General features: G+C 44.7%; 1 protein-coding gene across 1 annotated transcript in view; it reads right to left on the reverse strand.

The window, feature by feature from the left end:
- Positions 1 to 5,245: 5,245 nt before the first annotated feature.
- ROR1 (receptor tyrosine kinase like orphan receptor 1) overlaps positions 5,246 to 12,759 on the reverse strand; it is a 156,074-nt gene continuing 148,560 nt past the window's right edge. Inside the window, exons 8-9 of the mRNA XM_062581653.1 lie at positions 11,613 to 11,824; positions 5,246 to 8,204 (exon numbers count right to left, since the gene is read on the reverse strand). Of these exons, the coding sequence (XP_062437637.1) occupies positions 6,780 to 8,204; positions 11,613 to 11,824 (1,637 nt within the window). The 3' untranslated portion in view covers positions 5,246 to 6,779. The remainder of the gene's footprint in view (positions 8,205 to 11,612; positions 11,825 to 12,759) is intronic.

Genomic DNA, 12,759 nt, shown 5'->3' on the forward strand with positions numbered 1-12,759 from the left:
CGCGGGGCCGCCATTTTGTTCACCTGCTGACTGCGCGCGGCCGTGTGTGTGTGTGTGTGTGTGGGGGGGTTGCCCTCTCCGTGAGGGGTTTTTTCGTTTTTGTTTTTTTTTTTTTTAAGAATTTTCCCGCTCAACGAATGAGATATTCAGTTCGTCATCGCCCCCCCCCCCCCCATGGAGCCTGGCAGTGCTCCTTCCATAGGGACCCCTAAAGGCAGCACTTGTGCCTTCTGCAGGTCGAGACCTACCCGAATAAACTCACCTAAAGGTTTACACTGAAGGTGACCGGAAATGAATGTTATCCTCGATCCTGTTAGCTACTGTTTTGAAATACATGTTGCTGCATCTTTCTAAACTATGGGGAGGAGTACCGAAAACACCTGAGGGCGTGTAAGTCCAGTTACCGCCTACGCAAACGCGCACACTGCGCACCCGCTGCAGGTGACACAAGCCTGTCCTTCCTGTGAGCCTCACAGATGCTTCTGCTTTAAATTCCACCAACGAGCGAAAAAATAACCCAACATTTTCTTCACACAGGTCTTCTACGGGTCGCAAAATGTTGGAAAATGTCCCTGCGGTCGTACCCTGAGGTCAAAACCCTTCACCCAACCATTGCTGTACCCCTCTGCCGGGCACAAAAACAGTTTTTTAGGGTAGAAATCAGCAAATGATGGCAGGACCAGGTTGCTGGTTTGAAAGAGGTGCCACAACGTGTTGCACTGTTAAACGGAAAACAACGGACACCACAGATGCTTCTAATAATTCCATTTTTGAGTCGATTTTCCCTCCTTTGTCTTAAAGAGCTTTTGATGTGTAGTCACAATATTGACTCCCTGTCTGTTTTTAATAATTTTATATTACCTCAGCAATATAACTGTCCTGAAATATACTGAACTTTAATCTTCAGGAGATCAAACAGGACGAAATATGCTGGGATAGAGAGTGACTGACGTGGGGGCAGCGCCTTCCCTCCCTGTAACAGAAAGCCCGCAGCGAGATAAAAAATCGTTTCTCGGCTTGCAGGAGCATCCCGCGTGCAAGGGGGAGGCCTGCCCGCCCGTCCCGAAAGCCGGCCCCGGGGCCACAGAAACGGAGCCGTCGCGGTGGCAGCCGAAGGGCGGCGGCAGGCGCGCGGGGAACTCGAGGACGTGGTTCGCGTGACCGCGCGAGTCCCGGCGTCCTCCGCCCTCCTCCGTCGAGCCCCTTCTGCGGGGCTCACAGCGGAGAACTGTTTGGCTACCGTCCCTTCACTCGGATAAACATATTGGCTCCATCTCGAGCGAACTAAATATCCGGGACAAAGTACAAATTCACATAACGTAAAGGTATTGAGATATCCGGGGGAGGACCTGAAGACAAGCCGGTGGGCAGATCTGGTGGGACACGAGGAGGTGCTCCGAGGAGGTGCTGTTTTGAAGCACGACTGGCACTTCTTCTCGAGAAGCCGCGTGTTCTCCGTTAGCTGAGGCCAGACAGGGTCCCAGCTTCCTGGGTTTTTCCACGGAAGCTCTCCAGCTGAACCCGAGATGGCGTAACTCTGCTCGGCATGCCTGCTCCTTCCATTCCCTGACCGCAGAAAGATGATGAATTCATATTTTAAACAAAATATTCGTTAAAGTACTGTGACATAAAGATACTGTAATTTTGGGGAAAAAAAAATCAAAACTTGAACTTTTTTCTTTTGGTTTATTTATTTTAGCACTTTGGAGTACAAGCTGGTTTAATCTCCTTGGAACGAATGTGTGAGCAGGTCTCGTTTCGTTGGGTTGGGAACCTGCTTTGTAACAAACCCACTACGTACACCAGAGCTGCTGGGGAACTTGTGCTGCCAGACACACGTTTCTCACAGGCACACCAGGGTCTCACCAATGCCATTAAAACATTCTTCTCCCCAGAAGGTCAGAAAAAGGGGCCTAATTTAAACACTACTAAAATAAATGCAGAGACGTGCATGGCTTTCAGTGAGTTTTGTATCAAGCCATACGGAACAATGAAAAGATTATTTTTTATAAGATTGGCCTTCCTATGGGATTATCATCTTTGTCATGTGTAGGCAGCCCTATTTCACTACCTGCAGCTGTATCACGTTCATGATTTTCTAATTAAAATGCATGATTTAGAAACAGTTACTTCATCATATGTTTGCAGGTTGAAGGGGAGCTAGTAAAGTCACAACTACATTAGAGCTTTCGTGCACCTGATGCCTGGTGTGACACAGACTGGAAGGACAGAGGGTGGCTTAGCCCCGTCTGCTTCTTCCCAGTAGCAGGAGCCAGGGAGATGGTCACGGCTGTATCGCTCCTCTCGTTCTAGTCCGGGCTGTGCCTGGTCTACCTTGAGCATGCTAGGCCTAACAATATGAGACAAAAGAAATTAGGTGTCTTTTGGGCAAATGACCTGGTTTTGTGACTTTTAGACATCCTGAAAAGAATGAATCCTGTCAAAAAAAGCCAGATACCTTTTGATAAATAAAGAAACTGGAGCTAGAAGATATTGAAGGTAGTCATTTCATGGAACTGAATCCATGGTGACCAGCATGTGTTTGTACTTGAGACAGTTTTTGTATTACCTGACCTACTGTCAGGAGTGTTTTGAGTTAGGTGAACATTTTAAAGTTCTCCTGGCGAATGTGGGTTACAGAACAGTATGGGAACAACAAGCAAGTGTGGTAGCATGTTGCCAAGCCTGCAAACTGCTTGCAGGCAGTTGCTGCAAACGCAAAGCAAGTAACGGATTCCTTTTTGACAATTTCTCATGCTCCAGATAAACACACACTGGTATTTCAGCATTTTCCAGCCCAAGTTTCTGCACAAGTCGTTCTCTGCTTTACCTTCTGCTTTCAATCCAGAGGACGCACAAACCCACTATAATCACCCCTTTGTGGGAACAGAGGATACCAATCTCCATTTCAGTCCCTGCATTTTGGTCGTTAAATCAGCAAATATTTATTCTTTTTTACGCAAATATAAGCTAACCTGGAGAGAATGAGATTCTCCAGATCAAAGGCTTGCCAACCTCTGTTTATTTGGAGTTTTATTTCCAAACCTCTAGAGCTTCTCAATCCATTATTACATTTCCAACAGTCTTGAGGAAAGAAGATACGATGACTCTAGCATCCAGCACTAGGAATGTGGAAAGATCCCTCGTCCTTTATTTGCCGTGAAAACAACCTTCATCTGTATGTCTGCATTCCCACCTGAGGAGCAATTTCTTGATTTTTGGCGATGTTTATTTTCCACATTATCTAATTGGTTCTTAGAAGATTTTTTTTTCTCCTTTTAATTGCTCCCTCCTGAATTTCTGCCTCTGTTTTAGATTTGTTCCCTGATTGTGATTTCCGCCTCAGCGTTCAGAGGGGAGAAGGGAAGGAAGAGGTCCTCATAGCTGTACTGTTCAGTGCTGGTCTTACTTCTAACTCGGTGAGTCTGAAAAATATTTTAACCTTCAATATCCAGCTGACTTTGAAATAAAAGGAAAACTAAATAATTTGCCTGTGTTTGCACTGTAGCTCTTTTTTTTTAAACATAAAACCACAAAATGTGTCAGATACAACTTTATGACCCACAACCATTGCGGCTCCATTAAGCATTAGGTTACCGTTGTCCTATCAGGGTGATTAAAGTATGCAAATTCAGAGCAATGCCTACATAAGATGGCAGTCCCAGGCATGCTAAGAATGTATCGTACTGATGTGCGAGAGGTTTTTATCTAGAGAGGCTCACGCTTGTCTTCACAGGATTGAATTGTCGTATGGCATTAACGTGTTCAGTTCAGATTTGTCCTGCTGGGACCTATATCACTTGCCCTCCCGACTTGCAGAAACCATCCGTCTAGGTATCTCTTCATAGGTGGTTCCACTGCTTTCTTTTCCAGCATATGAACATATATTTTTTTGTGTGTGAAAAATATATGTTCCTGATCCTTACATATTTTTCATAACCTCATTCAGTGAAGGCTGTTGCTTGAAAGTGATGAGCAAATATCCTGGTATCATTGATCTTTATATCTTGACATGTTTTTCAGGCATGTTTTTGCATTAACACCTATGTGTTAGCCATGGTGCAAAGATTCTTATTTCTGCATAGACTTTATTTACAACATGTTATTTACTGAAGATTTTGCAATAACAGCCCGATGGAAGAACCACAAACTTGATTGGCTGCATATGGTTTCTTCTGTTTCAGAAACCAGATACTTATAAAGTGGCTCACTGACTTTAAACTGGTTCTGCTGAAACTTCAAGCCCTTAATTGCATAGGCTAAGAAATCCCCTAATAAGAGACCGGTTAAAAAAAAAAAAATGGCTTCTATTTTCTCAATGTGTTTGATGTTTAGGATGCAAAAGAATTGTTTGCACTGACGCGACTATTCAAAAAAAGTATGCTAGAGTGGATGGGAGAAAAGCTGGATCAAGAATGAGAATACGTCTACTCTACCAAACAAGACGCCAACAGAGTGCTGCAAAGGACTGCGTGTATGTGAGCGGGCGCCGCTCGCTAGCCTCCGATTATATTAATACCTATGGGTCAGCGAGAACAATCTATCAAGTGCTGTAAAAAAATCTCTGTTCAAAACTAATTTTTTAGCATTTTGGAGTCTGATAATCTGACAGATATGGATGTTAATAAAATGTAATTATTGTCTAAATCTTAACTCAAAACTAAATTTTACCCAACATGTAACATATTTTCTTTACTAATCTGGACCGAAATTCAGTCCTGATGGAAGCTGACATCTCAGATTCATAAAGTATCTCAGCAGTCACTCAAGTCCTTACTATGTAATTACTGACAGTTCTTAACCTACAAGGAGAGTGTCACACGCGGCAGCTCAGGGTGAAGCAGCAGCACAGCGACAGCTCATAGGACGCAGCAGGACGTGAAAGCGAAGCGGGGAGCCCATGGCACCGGGCTACACTGTACCCACTACGTCGCAGCAAAAACCGTCTCACCATGTGGCTGCGCCAGCCTTGCTCTCTTGCATGCTCATGAAATACTTGCATGATCTAATATTTAAGTCGCACGTATTACTCCTAAGTTATTTGCCTTCCACTATTATTGGCAAAACTCTCATGACTCATTCAAGTGAGTATTTCAGCAAACACTTCCTACCTGAGCAGTGTGAGCAGGTTTTACTTTTTTGTTAAATACTAAACTTGTCAAGTATCTTATACCAAGATGGAGGAAATACTGATATATTTATGTTAAAACAATGTTTTAATAAACAGCAGCATAAAATAATCAGTGTTTAATATCATCTCTGGCACGTGAAATACAAAAATGCACATATCTTAATTATAAAATAGCCTTTGTTATTACATTTTCATGCTTGCCTAATTGAAATGCCCATAATTAATAAATCAATCATCAAGTAATACAGTGATTAAACGCATGCAGTGAAAACAAAGAAAAATATTTGTATAAGGTAGTGGCTGAATATCACCATAATATAATTCAAGAACATCTACATCAGGTTAAAAATAAAAAGAAACAGACCAAGATATAAAATGCAGAGATGTATTTTCACTTCTGCTGTACAAAACATTATCACACTTTTGTGCAAAAAGATAAAGTCATATTATACAACATTGTCAGCTGAGCACGGATTGTTTTCATCCTGTGTACAACAAAACATACTATTCAGTACAAAAAAAAGTCTGTGAAAAACTGTAATGTACACAGTACTTTTGTAAATCATTAAAGTGGTTTCAAATGAATAATCTAGATTGCTTATACCTGAATGAATTTTAGTAATAATACAAATGTCATATTTCTAAAGTTAAAGCTAATTCACATTATTTGAATTGATGAACAAAATTGCTATCAATGAATTTGCTGCCTGATGGAATGAGAGGTTCCCTCCTTTCAGGGTTACTGGAGTCATAGTCACTGAAATTATATATTGATCTGCAACAATAAATACTTCTGGGAAAACTGATTGTCATATATAAAATTGTGGTTTGGAGCCTTTCCATTAAACAGTTGCATAGCAACAAAAGGATATAAAATTTGTGCTGTAACTACCCATAAAAATTACAAAATATTAACTTTGACTAAGTTGATTCAGGTTCTGAAATTAAAATATTTTAATTTATTTTCCTTTAAGGCAATTTCTTACAACTCCAGCTATCTTTAGCAGACAGTAGCAGATGACTTTTGCGCAATGCAAGTAGGTAACTTTTAAACTATTATGCTGTAATATAAAATGACTTTTTAGGTCTGAATCTGAACTCAGACTCCCAGCTTAACTAAAGACCAAAATCCTACCTGAAGTAATTTATCCAGCTGTCAGATCACATATTTGAAACATAATCCTCGACTGCAAAATTTACAGACATTTTAACTAGCTATTGGAACTGAAATTGCACACCCAGTAGATCTCTGAATATCTGCATCTCCTAAAAAACCCCAAATATTAAAATATGGTTTCAGTATAAAAGGTTTCTGTAATTTAAGCCACATGAGAGGTTTAAAAAGCTGTGAAAAGGCATATGATAAAATGTTTTTATTAGAAGAAAAATCCCCCTTCCCCTTTTTGAATTGTCGGTGCTACTTAAAGAAACAACGCGTCCGTTCACAATGCTGAGTATTCGTACCACAAGGATTTTTGTCTGGTTGAGTCTGCCCATCCTGTTAAGCAGTTAAACTTCACAGAAGATACTTGCTGCAATGTCTGTTAAACAACCAGAAGAATCTTTAATAAAATATTTGAACATAAATCTTTTCTACGACTTTATAGTTTGTATCGTAAATAGTTATATTTACAAAGGCCTCACTTATTTACAATTCAGCTGAAATCATAGATTCGTTGGGTCCATGGATGCTGGAGTCTCCTAATAGGGAAGACTGCTTTGAGTCAATTTTGTAGGGTTTTTGAGTTTTGTTTCCAAAAACTGTTATACCAATCCCTCCTGGATGACTAGGAATTGACATATGAGATAGCAAAGGAATATTTGCTTCCTGGTTGGATCCTGAAGACGGCAAACTAGTGACGTGCCCTGTGCTAGTGGATCCACTGGCGCTGCTTGGCGAGCGACTCTTTGGAGGAGGACAGTGCTGGATCACCCGGGGTGGACCTTGCGGTTGATAGTGGGCGGCTGGGAAAGCAGCGTATCCGGGCGGAATTGGGTACCCATTGATTGGAATATAGCGCTGATTTTGAGGTATCGGTGGTCCAATGAACCCGGCAATTTGGCCTTGTGGTATACCTTGTGCTGGAAACATGTAGTTAGGATATCTAGGATTACTTAGGTTGCTAACTGGACTGGCACTAAGGGAAGTTGTTTGAGTGGTGGCATTCCCGCCTGAGGGGGTGGTAGAACTGGTGTGACTTGAAAGCCCCTCCCAAGAGCGCAGCCTGGCATGGATTTCTTTAAATCGCGGCCTCCGAGATGGAAGATCGTGCCAGCACTCTGTCATCAGGCTATACATTCGAGGAGGACAGTCTTCAGAGCATGGCAGCAGTTGTCTTTTCCTGATCATCTCTATGACTTCTTGATTACTAAATCCATAATATGGTTGAAGTCCAAAGCTGAATATCTCCCACAAAACGACTCCAAACGACCAAATATCTGAATCGGAAGAGAACTTGCCATACATAATTGCCTCTGGTGGCATCCAGCGAATTGGCAGAAGAGATTTGTTTTGAACTCGGTAATAATCTGCTGAGTAGATTTCTCTCGAGAGTCCAAGGTCTGAAATTTTCACATGAAGCTGTTCTCCAATTAAAATGTTACGAGCAGCAAGATCTTTATGGACAAAAAAATGGCTCGATAAATATTCCATCCCTGCTGCAATCTGGACTGCAATATGCAGGAAATCCCCGTGGTCCAAGCTGGATTTTACAGTTCCATCCTCATCGCTGCTACAGCCAACATCTGAGTGTGGCGATCGCATGATAAGAAATTCGTGGAGGTCTCCTTGGTTCATGTACTCGAAAAGCATACACACAGGTTGTTCCTGGGTCACAACACCTAGGAGGCAAACGATGTTAGGGTGGTGGAGCTCGGCCATAAGGGACGCTTCTTGCTGGAACTCGGCCCACTGCTGGGGGTTGTTAAAGTCCTTCAGCGTCTTGATGGCCACAAGCTGAGCGTGATCCATGCCGGGAAGATAGAGATGACCCTTGTAGATTTTGCCAAAAGCACATTCACCCAGTTCTTCCATGAACCGAACAGCAGACAGCGGTAACTCCTTAGCCTTGCTCTGTTAAAGAAACACAGAGGTGTTAGGAAAACAGGCTTGAAAATGTATTTTTAAGTAAAAGACCTTTTTGCATGGGAAATCTGAGAATCTGCAGCTTATTGCAGCACTGAATACCGCTCCTAAAGGAAGATGTTCTGGTGCAAAATGAACGGGACGGAAGCTCCCTGCCCAGCGGCGCCGGCTGGACAGCGTGCACCTCTGCGCGCCTCTGACGCGGCTGCCGGCAGAGAGTCACTTCTCCTCCTTTGCCGCGGCCGCCAAAGGAGGAGGGCTCGTTTTTTTTCAAACTCGGTTGGTATTTTGGGTGCACATACTCACTCGTAGGCCATAAAGAAGCTGCATTATTTTTGGACATTATCTTCCACCCGTGTCTGTAACACCTCCACCCCACGCCAGTCACTTTGGGTCCTCACTACAGCCATAGGTAGCAATTAAAGGTTAATGAGCTTTGGATCTGCATGTAGTAAAATAGTGTGAACCTTAGCATTTGCATTCCTGGAATATTACAATTGCAGCTTTACAGGGATAACACAGGAAAAGTCCTGATATTTAAAAAATCATTATAAAGTGGCCTCTTAGAATAAATGAATTCTAATTGTATTGACCACTTACAATTTTCAGATAGATGCTGCTTAAATCATCATCATCATCATCATCGTCATCACCGAGACATTTAAGCAAGCAGGCAGTAGACTGTACGGTGATGGCAGGAAATTAGCTATATTGTTGAGGAACAGATGGTTTACATTATACAAATCCTTTAGGCTAAAACTTGTTTAGGTCTGGCATATTGTAAATTATATTTTAGTAATGAAAGTGAAATGACCTCGGCCTGACCTCAGGCAGGGTTCGTCTGTTTGAACCAACATCGTGGAAAACTATGAAAGAAAATGAAGTCATAAAGTTTTGGCAGGAAGGGCTCATTTCAAGTTAAGCGGCTATAAATCTGCTTAGTTTCTGTTTGACAAGTGTTTGTCATACGCGGGCGTACAAACCGTAAGGAAGTGTAAAATACAGAGGAGGCAGCACGCCAAAGTAAACCGAGTACAAAGAGCAAGCAGCCAGGGCGAAGCCCACCGCTTCTATCGCTCCGCCGGCTCCGTCCATTAGCTGAAGGACAAGACGAGCTTAGTTTATTATAGCCTTCGAGGCAATTAAAGTCCCTTAAAACTGAAGCGGGCTTTGGGATGAAACGCTAACGTTTTTATTTGCACGAGCAAACACACATCCACCTCAGTTTGAGCTGGACGTCTCAGAATGTTTTTACCCAAAGTTGACAGTAAAGCTGGACACGGTATTTAAAAATAGGATTTGACTTCCTTGCTTTTAAAATTTTGTTTGAAAGGCAATCAAAACATTTGAAACAGGGAGTGCTGGGTTTCCTAGCAGGAAAATACAGAATTAGTATAAATAAAATTGAAAGCTTTTTTGCAGCATATGATTTTAAACATCAAAAGGAAACAGCGTGGTCTGTATTTGCAAACATTCCTGGGCATCGGCTTTCCCGCGCCGTGCGCAGCAGGCGTCAGCGTGTCAGTACTCCAGGTGGAACCCGGGACCTCCTTAAAGTAAGGCCAACATGCCCGCTGTCGCCAGCTCAGCCAGGATTTCACCCCGAATATGTAGCAGAAAGGGGAGCAATCCAAAAACAAATGCAGAAGCGAATCCAAATTTATCAACATATTCCAGGGTGGTTGGGTGCAAGGTTTAATTTTGGTACTTACCTAATCGAATGGCTTTTGGACGTTACCTGCTTTTGGGTATTAAGCACGTAGGAATGAATAATGCTTTCAGCTGCTCTAAGCCGCACATGAAAGTGGAAATTAATAACTAAAGGAAAAAAACAAGCTGCATTTGCTGGCTTGGTGTGTGGAAGGCTGCGGATTTAGAATATAACGAAGGACCGAAGTCTGTCCGACAACCCTGGACAGACAGACTGCACGACAGCTGTGCTGGAACCACTGACGTCCGCATTGGCGTTAGCACCCAGTGCACGTACGACGAGTTAAAACAAGAACCCTAACGTTGCCATTCTGCCTTTTATGAACGTCCCTCTGTGCATTTTGCGTTACGAAGGGGCAAAGGCAACCCTGTATTTTCCAGCACAGCCACACTGAGGCTCTACTTTTATGGCTAACTTAAAAAGAGTCTTCTACACTTTGCGTGAGCTGGAGATTTCCTCTGGAGCAACGTGCTGTGCCCGAGCCTGCAAATTCCAAGCACTACAGACTAGTTCAGTATTTTTCCCTAATCTGCAACAACTAATTTTCTATGAACTAATTCGATAAACTTGATATTTAAGACCGAGCAATAGCTGCATCCTACAGCTGCTTTATTGGACTTAAAAATGAAAATCATTCCTGGACTCGTTCAGAGACGGAGAGCACAGCTCCTCGGCAGAGCCCCCCTTCCCCGACCAGCCCTCCTGAAGGCATGCCGGAGACGGCACTACTTGAAGAACCAACGCTTGTGGTGCACATTGCTGAAACCTCAGGAAATTAGAGTTTGGATTCGTTTTGCTGTTTGCTAACAAAAATAACAGCTTCTCAACGGCATGTCTGAGTTTTGCAGATCTGTTGTAGATACTTGTACATGTTGATTTTTTCTCTGAAATGCTTCAAAGGAACAGTCTTCATCAAGCTGTTAAAGCGAATCGCCATGGTGTGAAAAGCGACACAATTAAATAGTCTTCCCAGGACCTTTCTCTGCCTGCAGGTGGCAGGACTTGTTTGCAGCCCCCGAGGTGTATTCAGCCTGCTAACAAGCAAGGCGCTCGAGGGCAGTCACGCCTAAGGCTTAACTGATTTAAAAAAAATGCCTCCTGAACTTGGGATTACAGGGAAGCAAAACAACATAAGCCACAAGACCGGTAACTGCTCCTGGGAGCAGGGCCGCACGTCGCCGCGTGCCGCACTGGCGTGCCGAAGCTCGAGGCTCTCTTTTGGTAACGTCATTGCACGGCCAGCATGGGTAAGGCTGTGTAAACTCGGCACCAATCTTTCCTGAGCAGTTTTGGCTGAGCGAAAGCTGACATGAGACTCCAGCAGGCCAGGAAAAAGCTGTCCAAGAAAATGCAGACTTGCATCTTTCTTTGCGCTTCCAGCTTAAGCCAAGCCTCCAAGTAAGAAAAGCAATTGCGAGACACAGGCGAGTGGCTCCGGCCTCTCTTACCAAACCCTCCGCTCCGATCTGTCGGGATACACGGAGACGCAGAGCAGGACCCGCGCGGGGCCGGCAGGACGCCAGCCGCGCCGCTGCCGAGAAACGGGCCCCCCAGGCGGGCCGTGCCGGCAGACCCCCCAGCCGCAGAGCAGCTCGGTCACGGCCCCGCGCTGAACTGATCAAAGCTTTCTGCCGCCCGCCTTCAGCGACAGCGAGCGCCGAGGCAGGCCGGAGCGGCCCCATTACCTTTGGCTTGTAGGCGTTGAGCATGGACATCTCTACGTTTTGCCCTCGTACGTGCTTGGGCTGCCTCTGAACCGGCGGGGAGGAGGCCTTCTGATTGTTGCGGCAGATGCAGATGAAGAAGAAGAGCAAGGCTATAGCCAGGGGAATAGTCACGCTTGGCACCAGGATATACAGGATTTCCATTTTATTCTTTTCTTTGGAATCCTTAGAATCTGGTTCAGGAAAAAGCACAGAGAGAAAACATAATGAAAAGACCCAATGCACGAAGCAGCCCGCCCAGCAGCGCGCATCCCTGCATCAACTAGAAGCACTGGGAAGGATGAAACGCGTGATGGGTAACACCGTTTCAACCCACTCTGCATGCTGCTTTGTTTCTCTATCAACGGGAACCGCGTGCGCGTGACCGCGGGGGTCCCCACGGCGCGTCATCGTACACACGCTTCAGCCCCTGTACAACACCTTGCCAGGTTATGGCCCGCGTTAACCACGGTGAATGCTGCAGTGACTGCCACAGGACAGGACTGGCATCAACGACAGCCCGAACAGCAACGGTAAAAGACCGCTGCTGTCTTAAGGAACTTGCACGTACACAAATGTATTTATATAAAGCATGCTGCACCTGCACTGCCGGCGGGAGCCCGGAGGTAAGAGCAGCGTTACGGGAAAGGAGGGCAGGCGGGCCGGGCGGCAGCAGCAACGCTGCGCACAGTCAACCGTGAGGGCCAGGAGCACGGGGATTAAGGACTCCGGAGCAGGAGAAGTGGGGGAGCACATGGGAAACGTGAGGAAATCCAGGGAAATGGCAAGAGACGGAAAGGACAGTTCCGGCAGCAGGGCCAAAAATTAACTGGAGAAACCTTAGGGAGGGACTAGCAATGCTACTTATCACGGAGAGGCAGAAAAGGGGGTTTAGGAAGTCCAACCACAGGGCAAATTCTAGCATAATCTTTACAAAGAAGTTCTTACACCCTGAGGACTTGGTCTGAATAGATTTGATGGCCTAGTGGAAAAGCCCACCCGTCCAGCAGCTCCGCACTAACGTTAGCAAGCTGGCAAGGCGGGCACAGCGAAGACAGCTGAAAGGAAAGCTAGAGCGCGGGGACGACCGGATCCAGGCTGCGGAAAGGAGGGTTCAGACGCGCTGCCG

The sequence above is a fragment of the Rhea pennata genome, chromosome 8 (assembly GCF_028389875.1).
Source record: "Rhea pennata isolate bPtePen1 chromosome 8, bPtePen1.pri, whole genome shotgun sequence".
Classification (NCBI taxonomy): domain Eukaryota; kingdom Metazoa; phylum Chordata; class Aves; order Rheiformes; family Rheidae; genus Rhea; species Rhea pennata.